Here is a 16,113-nt window from a genome sequence, read left to right on the forward strand (position 1 = left end):
TGTGTGTGTGTGTGTGTGTGTGTGTGTGTGTGTGAGTGAGTGTGTGCGTGCGTGTGTGAATGTGAGCGTACGCACGTGTATGTGTGTGTGTTTATGTGCGCGTGAACTTCTTTGTCATTCTTGCTGTTACTCGGCTAGTGTGACTTCTGCTTTTGTATAAAAACAAAACAGAAAGTAAAGGAGAAAGATGGGGCTGGGCTACAGCTTTGGGGGAGGGGCCTATTTCCATGTGCACGCAAAGGGTGGGGGGGCTAGGGGGCGGGACCAGCAGTTAGGCTGGTCCTGAGTATTACTGCCTCATGCAGCCAAAAGGAAAAAAAAAAACGTTTTTTTTTTTTTTAAATACAGGCCTACGGTCCGTTCGCAAGCTCTCAGAACCCCCAAGCCTGACCAGTTCTAAAGTCCGGGTTCTCTTTAGGGCCCTGCTGAAGCGGATTCATACGCGCGTGGAGAGGCAGTGCTGAAAAAAATGTACCTTTTTGCCAGCGTGGTCATTTACCCTGTGGACTGGGACTGTGTTCGGGGACAGGAGAGGACAGCTGGGCCCATCCCTGACTTCCTGCAGAACGTTAGCAGCTAAGCTTGAGGTATTATTAGGTATTTTGCATGTGAGAAAAATGGGAGAGCGTACTGCTATAAAAAAATAAAAATAAAAAAAAGGGGTTTCCCGCTCCAACAAGTGACCTTAGAAAACCATAGGCTGTTTTTAAAAAATAATAATAATAATAAATGAAATAAAATGTAAAATAAACCCCGCTCGAAAACACTGATCTCGCAAACGAGCCTGACGCCCCAGCCACTGGGAACCTGGTTCTCTCAATCCTGCAGCCACCACGCTTTGGTAAATACTGCCATTTTCACTCCAAATCTGCACCCAACGAAGAAGAAAGGGCGCTCCTAATCGACAGGAACGCCTCACAGTCCCACTTCCTGTTACGGTTTCTATCCTTTCTTTTGTCTAGATCACGCCTGAATGTAATGCTTTAAAATAAATAGTCAGGGTGTAACCAATTGGATTAGAACTGAATGTTTAGGTGGGGGGGAGGGGGGGGGGGGGGGGGAGGAGTAGTTTTCAGTGATATCAGGTGATGAAGCATCTATCTCTTCACTCAAAGTATTCAAGTTTACATGTGCAGAAATAAAAGAATCAAATGGAGTCAAATAAAGAGAAATGGGATTATATAATTTTCGTCTTTCTAAGCATTTTGCTTCTCTAAAAAAAAAAAAAAAAAATTCCAGTTTCACTTTTCTTCTTTAAAATATATTAAATAAAAAATTTATTTTTTTTAAAGATTTAAATCAAAACTAAAAGGAACCAGCAACAGAAAAGTGCATTTTTTAAATATATTATATATTTATGACGTTTTTGCGACTGCCGGCCCTTAGCTCCGCCCCTTCCTCCCTCGCTCCCTCCCCTCTGGGTCTCTCGCCCGCCCGCCCGCCCTCTCTTCCCCCTCCCTCCGCACGCGCTCAGTTCCAGCGGAAGGAGATGTGGCGGGGGCGGTCCCCGCCCTCCTTGACCAGCGGCTTGTGGAACTCGCGGCCGGCCCGGGAGTGGATGGCCGCCCAGCAGTACTCACAGTAGTACTGCAGGCAGGTGACGTTGGCGCAGAAGAAGGGCGCGAACTTGCCCCCGCACCGCGTCCCCTGGCACTCGTCACACAGCTGATCGTCCAGGACGTATGGCTTCACTTCCACCTGGGGGGGGGGGAGAGGAGGGAGGGGGCAGAGAGGGGAGAGAGAGAGAAAGAGTCAGGTCACATGTTCACGATAAGGGGCTGAGGAAGACTCTCAGAGAAGAGGATGTGAAGAAAAGCAGAGCTCCTCGTGCCTGTCAATCACAGCTTCCCAAGCCCCACCCCTTCCTGTCCATCACAGACACCACTCCCACTGCAGTGTCATTCTATCCAAAAAAACAACCGTTAACCTTGTTTTCATTTCGGGCCCAAGAGCTTAACAAGCGAGAGACCCCATTAGGACTGCGCACAGCACAACGTCGTTCGGAGAAGTGGTGACCGGTGAAACATAAGGAGAGCGTGTCTATTTAAAGACGTCTCCGTTTGACTGCGTGCCTGGCGCCGCCTCGGGGATGAGGCGTGTTTCACACGCAGCACTTCGCCCGTGTGCTTTCACATCAGACACTTCCAGCGTTCCGCAATAAATAGCTTCAAATTGGAAACAAATCGAGCATCTCCTCCGCTCTCCAGCAACGCTCCAATCACGTGTTTAAAGTAAGCGGACACTCCCGCCAAAAACAGACCGTGATACGCACACGCTCACATCACGGACGGAACGCGTTCTGCGAAAGGAAAGCGACGCCGCGGGGCGGTTTAAATTTCCACGGCGATTCGGCGGGTCGCTAAGGAGGCCCCAAACGAGCGGACGTCCCCGGCCCCTTTCCGCGAGGAGGATTTACGCTCGGGGGGAAAGCCTTTTACTGGCCGCTGACTTGTGAGTAAAGAGGTTTTATTGAGGCGATAAAAAGGGGACGGCGTGCGGTCAATCCGCCCTCGGGAGGGAGAGAGACAGGGAGGGCGGCCTGTTTCCGCTAATAAAGGACCCCACCGCCATTAATCCTGCAGACAGGGGCAGGTCACACACCTGGAGAGTGCGTAAGAGACCGGGCTGCGCGCTTAAAGTAACCGCTATGACGCACGCTTCCGTAAGGAACAGGGTGTTAAAGGCTCTTCTGTAAGGAACAGCGTGTTAAAGACTCTTCCGTAAGGAACAGTGTGTTAAAGGCTCTTCCATAAGGAACAGCGTGTCTAAGGCTCTTCCATAAGGAACAGTGTGTTAAAGGCTCTTCCGTAAGGAACAGTGCGTTAAAGGCTCTTCCGTAAGGAACAGTGTGTTAAAGGCTCTTCTGTATGGAACAGCGTGTTAAAGGCTCTTCCATAAGGAACAGCGTGTTAAAGGCTCTTCCGTAAGGAACAGTGTGTTAAAGGCTCTTCCATAAGGAACAGCGTGTCTAAGGCTCTTCCGTAAGGAACAGTGTGTTAAAGGCTCTTCCGTAAGGAACAGCGTGTTAAAGGTTCTTCCATAAGGAACAGCGTGTTAAGGGCTCTTCCATAAGGAACAGTGTGTTAAAGGCTCTTCCATAAGGAACAGCGTGTTAAAGGCTCTTCCGTAAGGAACAGCGTGTTAAAGGCTCTTCCGCAAGGAACAGCGCATTAAAGGCTCTTCTGTGTGTTACTGGAGGAACACCAATAACACTGCGTGTGTATGAGTATTTGTGTGTTTGTGCATGTGTGTGTATTTGTGTGTGTATACATGTGTGTGTGTACGTGCGTGAGTGCGTGTGTGTGTGTGTGTGTGTCTATTTATGTGTGTATACGTGCATGTGTGCGTGTGCGTGTGTATGCGTGCGTGTGTGGCTGCTGAGAGCCAGGGCCTCCGCAGGCTCACCCGTTTATCGATTTCTCCGTGCTGCAGCTGCACAAAGCGAGCGCTGATAGCAGCTATGTAGCTCTGCTGATTAGAGAAGGCCACCCGCCCTGCTCCCTTAGGGTACTTCAGCTCCGGGTCCGTATCGATGCCTGCATAGCACACCCCTCCATACAGCCTGTCCATGATCATGGCCAGCTCCACTGCGGGGAGGAACACACACACGTATAAATACACACACATACACAAATATACACACACACACACACACACACACACACACACACACACACACACACACACACACACACACACACACACACACACACACACACACATACATAAATACACACACACACAAATGTACACACACGGATAAAGACACATACACACAAAATACACACACACACACAAATACACACACACAAACACACACACACACACACGCATGCACGCATAAATACACACACACACACAAGTACATAAACACACACACACGCACACAAATATATACACACACACAGCCACAAACACACGCACACAAAGAATGCTTGTCACCTATTTTTCATAATCTAAAAAACAATTGTGTCATTTTTCTTTTTTAAACTGCTAACAGCCAAGTGGTTAGCGATTACAACACACAGGGCTGTATTTCCAGCTACCATTCACACCCCATTTGCTGTCACCAATTAGTGTAATAAATGATTTTACAGCTTTTTTGTGCAGCTGCACAAATACTGTAAGCATCTTTATTTTTGTTATTGTTGCCGTTTAACTGCCATAATTTCCTTAAATTATTCAATGACTTGATTTTAATTTCTTTAATGGTAGCTTTGGCCAGCTTGAGAAGGGGGGGTCTCCATGTTACCTGCTCGCAGGGGGCGAGGAACCCCTCCCACAAAGATGGTCTTGCGGGGGTCCAGGGGCTGGGAGCCGTCCATCACAAAGTCGCTGTCGTTCAGATTCCAGGGGCGAATCTGGACCTGGGGGGGGGGGAAGGGGGGGTGGAGACGGGACGCGCGGTTAAATGGGAGGCGTGGCTAACACCCCGCCCCGTTGACGGGTCCATACGGGCAGCGCTGAGCGTTCTGAAGGCTCGGTCCGGACTCCGTCACGCACGGGCTGGGTACTGACACGTCCGAAATTTTTTCAAAGGCGTGCTCTCCTAAGATCAACAAGCGCGAATGCGCAATAGCTGCGACCGCACACGCGCATGCATCCATGTGTGCACGCATCCACGCACACACCCTCACACAAACACGTGACCTCTTCTTTGGCTCACGACCAACCTTTCCACAAAATCTTGTGCAAATCTGTGAATCCATTTGGGAGTTTATTCCACGCTCCCTCTTGGTCAATCGGCCTGAAAGTTACTCTGCTCTACCTTCGGTCATGACCGACCTCCATGCCAAATTTCAGCCTCCTGGGGCGAAAACTGTGGCCGCTACGCGGTGGGACACTTTTGTGGGCCAACCGACAGACAGAGCTACAGAGCTGCGGTCGCACCTAAAAATTTATGAGCACACTAATGCATCCTAATTAGTAAATGTGCTCCTAAATTATTTTTTCCAGTTAGCAGTTAGCACACATTAATTCTCAGGGGCAGATGTGCCTAAAATGGGAGCACTGTAGAGCCCTGGTAACAATGAATCATCACTGGCTTATTAGCATGGAGGAACTAGCATAGAGAGACATATTACACTGTTGTTAAATTCACCGGTTTTTCATTGATGACAGTTGGATTATGTAAAGCTGGGTGTGGTGCCAAATGTACTGGTTTGTCTTTAATAATGGTGGGATTAGGTAGACCTGGGTGTGGTGTCAAACTCACCAGATGGTCATTAATGATGGTTGGATTAGGTGAAACTGGGTGTGGTGTCAAACTCACCGGACGGTCATTAATGATGGTTGGATTAGGTAATGCTGGGTGTGGTGTTAAACTCACCGGTTTGTCTTTGATGGTGGGGCTGGACACACAGAGATACAGCTTCCCGTCCTCCTCGATGCAGGCATCGATCAGCGCCTGAACGGAGCTCTCGTCTTGGAACAGGAGGAAGGCGTAACCTGGGAAACCAGAGCGGACGTGAGCCCAGTGTCACCAAAGTTCGGTCCTGGTTTTCGTTCCGACCGCAATTGCAACTCCTGAATTATAACAAGCCGTTGACTGTTCTTAAGAGGCCTTTTTAATATCTACAGTGGGACGATTTGCATAAACTCATTATCACACTTAATGTAAATGACCACATTTAAGTGAGTAAGCGTATAAGTGAGTAAATGTGCAAGTGAGTGTGTAAATAAGTGAGTAAGTGTGTAAGTGTATAGGTGTGTAAGCGGGACAGGGCGGGCACCCCTTACCTTTAGGGGGGAAATAGGATTTGCTCTCCGCTTTGTGAGGCCAGTCCACGAACAGGTGTCCGAAACGTCGGAAGCTGGCCGTTATCTCGTCTGAAAGAGGAGAGCGCACGCGCGGTTAGCGTACGGTCGCGCGAGGGCTCGCAGAAATAGCACTGTGGAGCTTGTAGCTGTTGCCTACGGCTCGCAGAAATAGCACTGTGGAGCTTGTAGCTGTAGCCTGTATCTGCTAAGCATGCCTGGGGATCTTTCGCTCGCACCCATCCGCACCGGTACTCTGTTGCAGAGCAGGGGATGGAAATGCACTCCAGAGCCAGTCTAGGTTTTACTAAAGCATGTTAGCGCAGAGTGGAAACCGCTAACATGGTTAACACGGCTAACACAAGAGCCAGGCTAGCTCAGATCCCTGGCTCCGGCGCTTCGATCGACGCCCCTCCCGTTACGGGTTACACCACAGACGATGGACTACGGGCACCGCGAAGGACCCGCTGCTGGACCCGCTACGGGCGAAACCCGGCGGGACGGTGGGGGCGAGTCGCCCTGCTCACCTTCGTCGATGTCGGGGGGGAGGCCCCCCACGAAGACCTTGCGGGAGTAGCGCTCCACGCGCTCGCCGTTCTGGTGGGGGAAACAGTGGGGCGAGCCCAACCCGGGCAGGACCTGCTCGGCCCGCTCGTCGTCCACGAAGCCGTCCTCCATGGGGAACAGGGACGAGTGACCTGGGACAGAGCCAAAAACACCCAACAGTCAGTCCCCGTCGCACCAGGACATTCTGCCCCCAAAACACCGGTCTCAATGCTGACAGCTGTCTCTTTAACCACACGGGAGCTATTCAACCCTTCAAGAAATGACATCACAAAGGCATGATCAGAATGTTCTTATCTGAACATTCTAATGCTGATGTCACAATCACAGCTGGTAACTGAAAGCAGGGGAGTTCTAGAACACTGACTTAGAATTATGACAAAAAACATTGCAGAAGAATCCTAGCCTTCAAGGGGTTAATAGCAATTTCATTTTCGGCGCTTTACAAAATGGATGTTTACTGAAGTCGTTCCGGTTAGGCGCCTCGCTCAAGTGAGTGATGGCAGTGCCTCCCTGGGGATTTGAACCCACAACCACCAAGCAGTGGGCTCAGTTCCTAAAAACCACTACCACCGGACCACACTGCGCCCCCAGACTTCCACTGTGTCAACACCGCTCGTTTACGTACAGCTGTGCTCCTGACGCCACGCGCTAAAACGCACAGCACTCCGGCTCTCTGCTGTACCGTCACTGTGACGTCCATTTTGTTGTTTCAGATGTGTAATCAGCATGTGGGGGATAAAGAGGGGCTTTCTTCCTGCCCGTGATGATGTGGTGCTGCTGCTGATGATGATGTGGCTGTGGGGGGGGGGGGGGGGGGGGGGGGGGGGGCGGGCCCATTGGGACCTAACCCCACCCCCTCACACGCCAATCATCTCCGAGCTCTAGCAAACACTGGAGTTTCCACTCAGTTCAGACTGATGTACCAACTACCCCTCTGTCCCTCAATCTGCTTTCCACACACTCACACTGCCCCTCAGACACACACACACACACACACTTCCCCCTCAGCCACACACACTGCCCCTCCAACATATACACTGAAGGAGGCAACATTGTTCTTAAGCCACAAATGTTCACCGGACACCAAGAGACACAGACACAAATACAGAAGTAAAACTGAAGAGTCACACAGGTGTAGACACAGGCACAGACCAGGCCTGCCTAACGCTGTTCCTGGAGATCGACCATCCTGTACGTTTTCCATTTCGAGTCTAATTTGGCACACCTGATTTGACTAATTAGCAGCTCGAGCAGATCCCTAGCCGTTGAATAAGGTGTGCTTTGTTGGGATCTCCAGGGACAGGGTTGGGCAGCCCTGGCACAGACATGCATGCACAGAGACCACATTTCTGGCAGTTCGGTTTCTGGCAATTCAAATTACATCACATCGCAAGGAAATTGCACCATATCGAGAAGCCCAAAATGATTTCTTTACCTCGTCGTCTCCCATAATTCCTTGCTGCGTGTAAAACAGGACAGATAATCCATGAGCAGAACCACAACAGAAATATAAAATAAGACATGTCTCATTTTCTTAAAACTACTTGCAATGGTGAAGAAAAGCAACACTCTTTACAAGAACGGCTTTGCTTGCCGCCGCAAAAGCAATTCAAAAGTAATCTTGAAAAAAGGTTTAACGCAAATAAAACATTTGAAGTGTTTTCGCATACGTTTTGCCTTTTATACAATTTGGGCCCCACTATTCCTTTTTTTACATTACAGGCATTTAGCAGACACTCTTATCCAGAGCGAATTACACAATTTTTTTTTTTTTACATAGAATTTACACTGCGTCCATTTACACAGCTGGATATATACAGAAAGCAATGCAGGTTAAGCACCTCGCTCAAGTGTCCAACCTGGGAATCGAACCGGCAAGCTTTAGGTTACAAGACCAGCTTCCTTACCCATTATGCTACACTGCCACCCCCTTTTTCGCCCGAGACAAATGACAAATGTAACACAATGCGAATAAAGCCTTTTCAGAAACAGAAACCTGCAATTATGCGCGAGTGTCACTGTTGGCGTCTAACGATTCCACATCCTCCGATTCCTGTCGAGCCACAAACCAAACTGCCCTCAGCACCAAAAGCGGCCGCACCCACAGGCCTAGGGAACCGGAAAGACGGCTCTCACCAGCTCGACCCCGCCTTCGGGGGACTCTGGGCCCCTGCGCCGCCCCCCCCCCCTCGTCCCCCCCCCCCCCCCTCCAAGCCAGGAGCCATCCCAAAACTCAGAGATTTAAGATCCCAGCTCCTCCCAAGGAAGAAGACAACGTATCCACAGGTCAGAGAGAGCGGGGAGCACCAGGAGATGAGCACCGAGAAAGCAGCTCTGGGACAAGACAGTGTGGAGCAGCCAGAGGCTAACCCTTTTAGCATTTGCCATCCAGTTCCAATGTCACTACGGTTTCAGCTGATCTGCTGGTAATGGGAGAACTACAATACCCATAAACCCAGAGCGCTAGCACCATGAAGCTGGGAATGGGCTTCACTGTGTGGTTTGGAGCAGGGAAAACGTACGGGTGGTGATGACCCAGAGGCTGGCAGAAGCCAGTAAAATAAAAAAATAACAATAAAAAAAAAGCACCATCTCTCCTGGCGATGTTCCCCCATTGACGAGAAAGGCGTCTCTTGCGTTAATTACCCGATCTACCTCCAGGGCTGGGCGACAAACCATAACGATAATTATCGAATATGTTCGGCGCGTGATAATTATAGTGGCGTATTGTATTTTTTTTTTTTTTTCCCTGTAATCATACCTGTCATTGCAGTGCACCTCCAGACTTCAGAGTGCACGTGACATGATTCTGGGACAAGGGGGAAAAAAACACCACTCATACCTTGATACAACAGCCAGTCTAACTGCGACACTGTGCGGCTGCCATGTGATCAGGTCATGTGTTTGTGTTGATCACACGGAGGCCGCATGGCTTTTTGTTTTCTCATTAGGCTGCCATATCAACACCCAACAGATAACAGCGAGGTTTGTTTTTTTGCTGTTTCTTTTCTTCCTCTTCCCCAGAGGCATTGCGCACGGTCTCAGAAGCTTGGAGGGGCACTACGGCGTCAGGAACGACTACTCAAATAAACGTTCAAAGAAATCGAAAAGGAGCAGTAATTAAACGGCCGCCGTGGAGTCGAAGCGGCTCCCGCCGTTACCCGTCGTCTTTCGGGCCACATCTGCCCGCCGCCCGTCGAGCTTTGGCGAGACTCGAGCCGCTACAGAGATCACGGCCTCCATTTTACAGTAACTGGCTTTCAAAGCCCTGAAGCAAGGCCTTTCATCCCCAGCGATCTGGCTGTCCTCAGCCAGCCCCCTTAACCGCTCATAAACATCACACACACTGCGGATATACATCACACACACACTTCTGATATACACCACACACACTGCTGATATACATCACACACACTGCTGCTATACACCACACACACCGCTGATATACACCACACACACACCGCTGATATATACCACACACACTGCTGATATACATCACACACACACTGCGGATATACATCACACACACATTGCTGATAAACACCACACGCACACTGCTGATATACATCACACACACTGCTGATATACACCACACACACTGCTGATATACACCACACACACTGCTGATAAACACCACACACACAGCTGATAAACAACACACACACACCGCTGATAAACAACACACACACACCGCTGATAAACATCACACACACACTGCTGATAAACATCTAACACACACTGCCCGAGAGACCCAACACAAGCTTCTTCAACCCCAGATATCGCAGTGAGAAGATTAAAGAAGAGCGCGTCTCCGCGCCTCCACCTTTTCCGCTGGTGCACGGACGCGCCATCGCGGCCCGGGACGATAAAGCAGTAAAATAAAACCCCAATTCACCTACCGTTTATGGGCAAAGGGTTGTCCCCCCCGGGGTGTGTGAATCCCAAACGCCCTGCAGAAAGGACAGACAGCAATCAGCACAGTGACATCACATCACACACACGTAGAATGTGCATTCAGGGCAATGCAAGAGCGGAGCATGCCAAAAACAACAAACGTTCCCCCTCTCGCCATTACAACTTCACATTTTGCATCCAGAGGAACATTAGCGGGTTAGCCCGCATTAATCACCTGCTTATCCGACACCATTATCCAGGGCAACTTTTGGCCCACAGAGAGTACATTATTTTACATGTTATCCATTTATACAGCCGGGCTTCTGAAGCAATTTAGGTTAAGTGCCCTGCTCACGGCTCACGGGTACAACAGCAACACGAGCCATGCAGGAATCTAACCTGCACGTTCCCATGCCTGATTCACTGATGCTCATTTTTTTTTTAAGCACGTGCCTTCGGTCCCTCCTGCTAGAGCAAAGCAATGAAGAACCGCAAGAGCACAACTCGGGATTCAAACCCGCAGCCTCCGGTTCCCGAATTCCGAGGGCCAAAGCCACAGCTCCGCCTGGCTGCGGTCTCACTTTCAGCGGGGGTGCGAGGAGGGGAGAGGGGACAGAAGTGGCGGGATTCTCCTGTACCCCATACACACACAAGGCTTCCAGGACGGCAGTGCGGATCACGCCCATCCCGTGTCAGTGTCGACCCGTGGAAGAGCGCGTCAGAGCTTCTAGAGCAGCAGCTAATGCAGACGCATGAACTATGCTCCATTTCACTTATCTAACATGCAGCGAGGTTCACAAAGCAGCCATACATCAAATCTGCTGCCCGCCAATCACAGCAAGAGGCCCGATTTCACTGAGACTGAACTGCTAGGAGGGGGAGAGGGGGGTAGGGAGATGGGGGGGGGGGGGGGGGGGGGGAAAGAGAGAGAGAGGGAGGGGGGGAGGGACAGAGAGAGATAGAGACAGAGAGAGGCAAAGAGAGAGTGAGATAGAGACAGAGAGAGAAGAAAAACAGAGAGGGGGAGAGAAACATGGAGAGAGAGAGAAGAGTGAGAGAGGAGAGAGAAGAGAGAGAGAGAAAAGAAAAACAGAGAGAGAGAGATGGGTGCGGTCCCTCTCCACCCCCAGGCTCAAAAATGGCAGACTCCACCCAGTGAATCCTGGATCAGCTTAATCCCAGGAAGTGCAGCTGCACCCAAAGAGTTAGGGCCCTGTGCAGCCACTCTACCACAGTGAGCACCAGGCTAGGCTAGGCTAGGCTACGCATCTTAAACCCTAACAGACCTGCTAACGCTACAGCTACCCCCAACCTGCCTCAGCCAAGGCCAGCACCAGGCTAGGCTAGGCTAGGCTACGCATCTTAAACCCTAACAGCCCTGCTAACGCTACAACTACCCTCAATCTGCCTCAACCATGTCGAGCACCAGGCTAGGCTAGGCTAGGCTAGGCTACACATTTTAAACCCTAACAGCCCTGCTAACGCTACAACTACCCTCAATCTGCCTCAACCATGTCGAGCACCAGGCTAGGCTAGGCTAGGCTACACATTGTAAACCCCAACAGCCCTGCTACCACTACCTCCCTCCCCATATCCGTTGTGTGAACAGTCAAATATTGATCCAACGCAACAACATTATGCAGTACAATCTAGCAGCACAGATGGACACCGCTGCTTTCCCCCTTCCCTCTGACATCAAATTGGTCTCTCACTTAACACTTGCTAGTAAACGAAAAACAAAAAGGCTTGTGTTCTCGTCCTGTCAATATGCATGAGACTCAAGACTCAAAGGGTTCACGGGTATTCACAAGCTCTCCCCGGGACTGAAGAGAGAGCCAATTCACCTGCAGACGGCCATTAACCTGCGAGAGCTGCAGGGCTGCTAGCATACGAAGAGAGCTAGCGAGATGGAATCAGGGGCTCTTATTACCAGAATGTTCCAGAACACGGAACATTACAATTCAGAAAGAGGGAAGGTAGGGGGGGCTCCTGCCAGGGTGCCAGGTAGGAGTCGAATGGGGACGCACCCCTGGGGGGGGGGGGGGGTTGGCGGGATTTTAGGTCGCTGTAATGGCGGTTCGGATCAAACTGCTCTGAGAGATTGCTTTTCGCAGGCGCTCTCAGTATATATATATATATTTTTTTTTAACGGAATCTTTTTATAACTCGCCCGACATTTTGAGGTGTGAGAAACAGACTGAATCGAAAGACGGCGGTTAAACTTCACTGGCGGTCGCCGGCGGCGGACCCGAGCGCGCGGCGGACGAAACGGAAGCGCGCCGCAATACGCGCTGAAATAAAACGAACGGACGAAATGCGATTCGGAAGCGAGGAGAAGGGGGGGGGGGGGTTGAGCTGCGTGGCTGAAAATAAATGGCCTGTGTAGACTTTCTTATTATCATTCTGTGACTGTCCCGTGCCCTTTCACACCAGAGAGGCACGGAGAGAGGTGCGATTGGGGTTTGCTGCGGGACGACTGGTCGTGTGATCCGGGTGTGCCGAAAATGAGCTTGCGTTAGCACGACGCTTTCAGACTGGATGGCAGGGTCTGCATCTCATAAGGAAGTCAGGTGAAGATCAGAGAGATTGCGCTGCTGTGCAGTCAGATTACAGCTGAGGCAATCAATGGGCCAAACTCCAACTGCAGCTGAAGGCATCAGAGATATGAGTCTTACAAACAGCTGACACAGCCATTCTGGATCCAGCAGAATATCTTCCCTGGAAAGATGCACTGCTTGAACTGAACCCAAATTCACCATAAATGTGATGGGTTTGCTGCAATGCATTGATTTAAAAAAATATATATATTTACATGCATTTCCAGGCACTATGAAATATTTCCTTGCCAGTACAAGCGAGGAATACTAATAAATCCATACTGCCGTCATATTGGAAATAATCAAAAAATAAAAACTGAAGCCAAAATACAAACGCCTCAGGATGATGCCCACCATGCCACACTCCATGAACAGCAACGCATTCTGATCGCATTCCGACGTGATCAGTCTCACCTTTCAAGGTGTCCTGCTCCGCCCTCATGATGTCGATGAGGGAGTTCTCCAGCGAGTGCATGTTGAAGCCGTCGAACGATCGGGTTCGCTCCTGTGGAAACAGGGAGGGGGGCGCAGAGGGGGAGGGGGTGTCAGACGTCAAGTTTTAGAATTACCCTACTTTTCCCAGGAATTATATTTTTATTCCCCAAAAGCAGGTTTTCCTTGATGCCCTGTTTAAACTGCTCGAGCGGGAAAAACCCTCAGGGGTTTTCCGAGTTTTCCCTTACAGGGAATCATCATCATCATCGTCGCCGTCTTACGTGTGAATTAGCACGAGCACTTTCCCCTCTGTAAAAGTGGAGACCCTGCTGCGTTCACACACATGACGAATGGCAGATAAAGCGCAGAGTCCCCCCCCCCCCCGCCCCCCCCCCGGTTTTATTTATTTATTTCAGGCATCTGCCGGGTCGTCCTGGACGCACGCGATGCGCGGAGGAGGGCCGCACGCGACACGCCAGAGAGAACAGAGGTGTGCGCTGACGGCAGGGAGGTGAACTTTAGCCATCTGGGAAAAGGAGCTGACGGCAGTCTAAAAAAGAAAAAAACGTTCGATTCCTCCACGCAGTCAGACGTTACGTGGCAAACCCGGGTCGGCGCCAACCGGTTTTTTTTCGCGACAATTTTTTTCCGCGACCTGGAGAAGGACAGAACGATACAGCCATGAACCGCTGCCCTCCAGCAAAAAAATAAAAAACAAAAAAAAATAAAAATGTCTAAATATGCCGGTCAAGCCGGGACAGTTGGCCGCAGTAAGACGCGTGCTGCAGAAACGCCATTTGGCAGCAGTTGCCGGTTCCAACACCTGGGCAGAGCCGCCCACGGGTAAAACCGCACACCGGCAGGACTGTGTACTGACAGAACCGCACACCGGCAGAACCTCACACAGGCAGAACCGCACACCGGCAGAACCTCACATGGGTAGAACCACACACAGGCAGAACAGCGTACTGACAGAACCACACACAGGCAGAACAGCGTACTGACAGAACCGCACACAGGCAGAACCGCACAGACAGAACCGCACACAGGCAGAACCACACACAGGCAGAACCGCACACAGGCAGAAGCGCACATGACAGAAGCGCACATGACAGAAGCGCACACAGGCAGAAGCGCACACAGGGCGAACCACACACAGGCAGAACCGCACACACGCAGAAGCGCACACAGGCAGAAGCGCACATGACAGAAGCGCACACAGGCAGAAGCGCACACAGGCAGAAGCGCACACAGGCAGAAGCGCACACAGGGCGAACCACACACAGGCAGAACCGCACACACGCAGAAGCGCACACAGGCAGAAGCGCACATGACAGAAGCAAACAGCACAGAGGTGAGCCCTGGCCTGAGGACTCTTTCCAATAAAAAAAATATGAAAAATAAAACAGCCCACAGATTTGCCTTTGTCAGCAAAGACAATATTGCTATTCTTAGACACAGAAACAAAGAAACAATAAGCACAGCTTCCGATATTCACAGCAAGGCAAAGGGCAAATAAATTCATTAATAAATAGGCCTCCTGGATCATGCTATCCTGAAACAAGAGGTAGACTCCAAAGCTATTGTTCACGCAAAGCTCTGTTCTGAGCGTACAAATTTTGCATGTAGCGACACATTAATTTACTCAACAGCCTTATGATGAGTGAAGCTAACGCAGACCGACAGGTACGTTTATGGCTACACATCTTCCGCAGGCCACCTGCACGCATGCACTTCTAGCCACAAACTGAGCACCAGGCCGACGAGACAAAGCGCTTTCAGCTCCCCCGATGATGACAGGTCTAAACGAACAAGGCAGCAGGATGTGAGAGAGCCCCCCCCCCCCCCCCCTTCACCACCCCCACCCGGTAAAAAGGTAAGCTACAGTTGCTAAGCAGACGAGCGGACAGGCCCAGCTGCCGTAAACTATTTGATCAGCGTTTCCACGGCAGCTGATCCCGTCACTCTCACTCCCGTTCATCCCCCCCCCCCTATCTGTTTAGACAGGCACTGGCCATGCGCACATACGAGCCCCCTAAGAACGCAGGAGCTGGGCGACTCGCGGCAAGCAGGCAAGCGCCACTGGATTTCACAACCAGCCTGAGGCCTATCCAGCCTGCACACGCAACACCTGATACAGTATCAGGGTTACACACAGCACGACTGTTAACCTTTACATTATTTTTAAAAAGGGGAAAAAAATAAATAATAAAATAAAATAAAAATCAATGACCTGCATTCAGTGGAATGAATGTTCCCTTTCTACCAAACCACCAAATCACACGTTTTTTTTTAAAGCGCCGAACGCGTAACTGAAGGTGTCTTAGCTAGTCAAATGAAATCAGGCTCAAGCTGAAGCCGGCCTAGCGAGCTGAACGATGCCGCGTTTGCTTTCCCCCTTTCTGAGCATGCCCCAGAGTAACGGCCAAACTCGGCAAGCGCCGTTCCTCAACCAATCAAGCTCCGCGTCTTCCCTGACAAAAAAAAAAAAAAAACTACAATCATGGCCTCCAATATGGACATCGGAGTGGTTGTTTCTGGATTTGAAACAGTACCATTCCACAGAGAACAAGGCTAAAATAATAAAAAAAGACAAGCAGGGGCCCCAAAGCACAACTCAGCCCGAGCCCCATTATAATCCACCTTTCCTGCAGGGGTTCCACAGGCGGGGGGTGTGGAATCTGTTCCACGGGCAATCGCGTAATTAAAAAAAGTACCGCGGCCGAACCCGCCATCGCTTAGACCTCCGACGCTTTCGCCGTTCTTTCTGCACCGCCCCCCAACCCTAAGCCCCCCCACCCTCCCCCGGCGACGCGCGTGTGAGCTGTGTTCCCGGCCTTCAGACCCCAGGAATGTTCTGCTT

At 50.6% G+C, this 16,113-nt stretch overlaps 1 protein-coding gene across 2 annotated transcripts in view; it reads right to left on the reverse strand.

Annotated features, from left to right (window-relative positions):
• Positions 1 to 341: 341 nt before the first annotated feature.
• The window catches only part of LOC118236310 (cytoplasmic polyadenylation element-binding protein 4-like), a 22,901-nt gene continuing 7,129 nt past the window's right edge, over positions 342 to 16,113 (reverse strand). The window contains exons 3-11 of one of the 2 annotated variants that reach the window (XM_035434565.1): positions 13,230 to 13,320; positions 10,224 to 10,274; positions 7,760 to 7,783; positions 6,285 to 6,455; positions 5,740 to 5,829; positions 5,330 to 5,448; positions 4,253 to 4,367; positions 3,406 to 3,587; positions 342 to 1,698 (exon numbers count right to left, since the gene is read on the reverse strand). In XM_035434565.1, coding sequence (XP_035290456.1) covers positions 1,471 to 1,698; positions 3,406 to 3,587; positions 4,253 to 4,367; positions 5,330 to 5,448; positions 5,740 to 5,829; positions 6,285 to 6,455; positions 7,760 to 7,783; positions 10,224 to 10,274; positions 13,230 to 13,320 — 1,071 coding nt within the window. In that variant the 3' untranslated portion in view covers positions 342 to 1,470. The remainder of the gene's footprint in view (positions 1,699 to 3,405; positions 3,588 to 4,252; positions 4,368 to 5,329; positions 5,449 to 5,739; positions 5,830 to 6,284; positions 6,456 to 7,759; positions 7,784 to 10,223; positions 10,275 to 13,229; positions 13,321 to 16,113) is intronic. The other variant, XM_035434566.1, reaches the window with a different exon arrangement.

This window comes from Anguilla anguilla, chromosome 9 (assembly GCF_013347855.1).
Source record: "Anguilla anguilla isolate fAngAng1 chromosome 9, fAngAng1.pri, whole genome shotgun sequence".
In the NCBI taxonomy this organism is placed as follows: domain Eukaryota; kingdom Metazoa; phylum Chordata; class Actinopteri; order Anguilliformes; family Anguillidae; genus Anguilla; species Anguilla anguilla.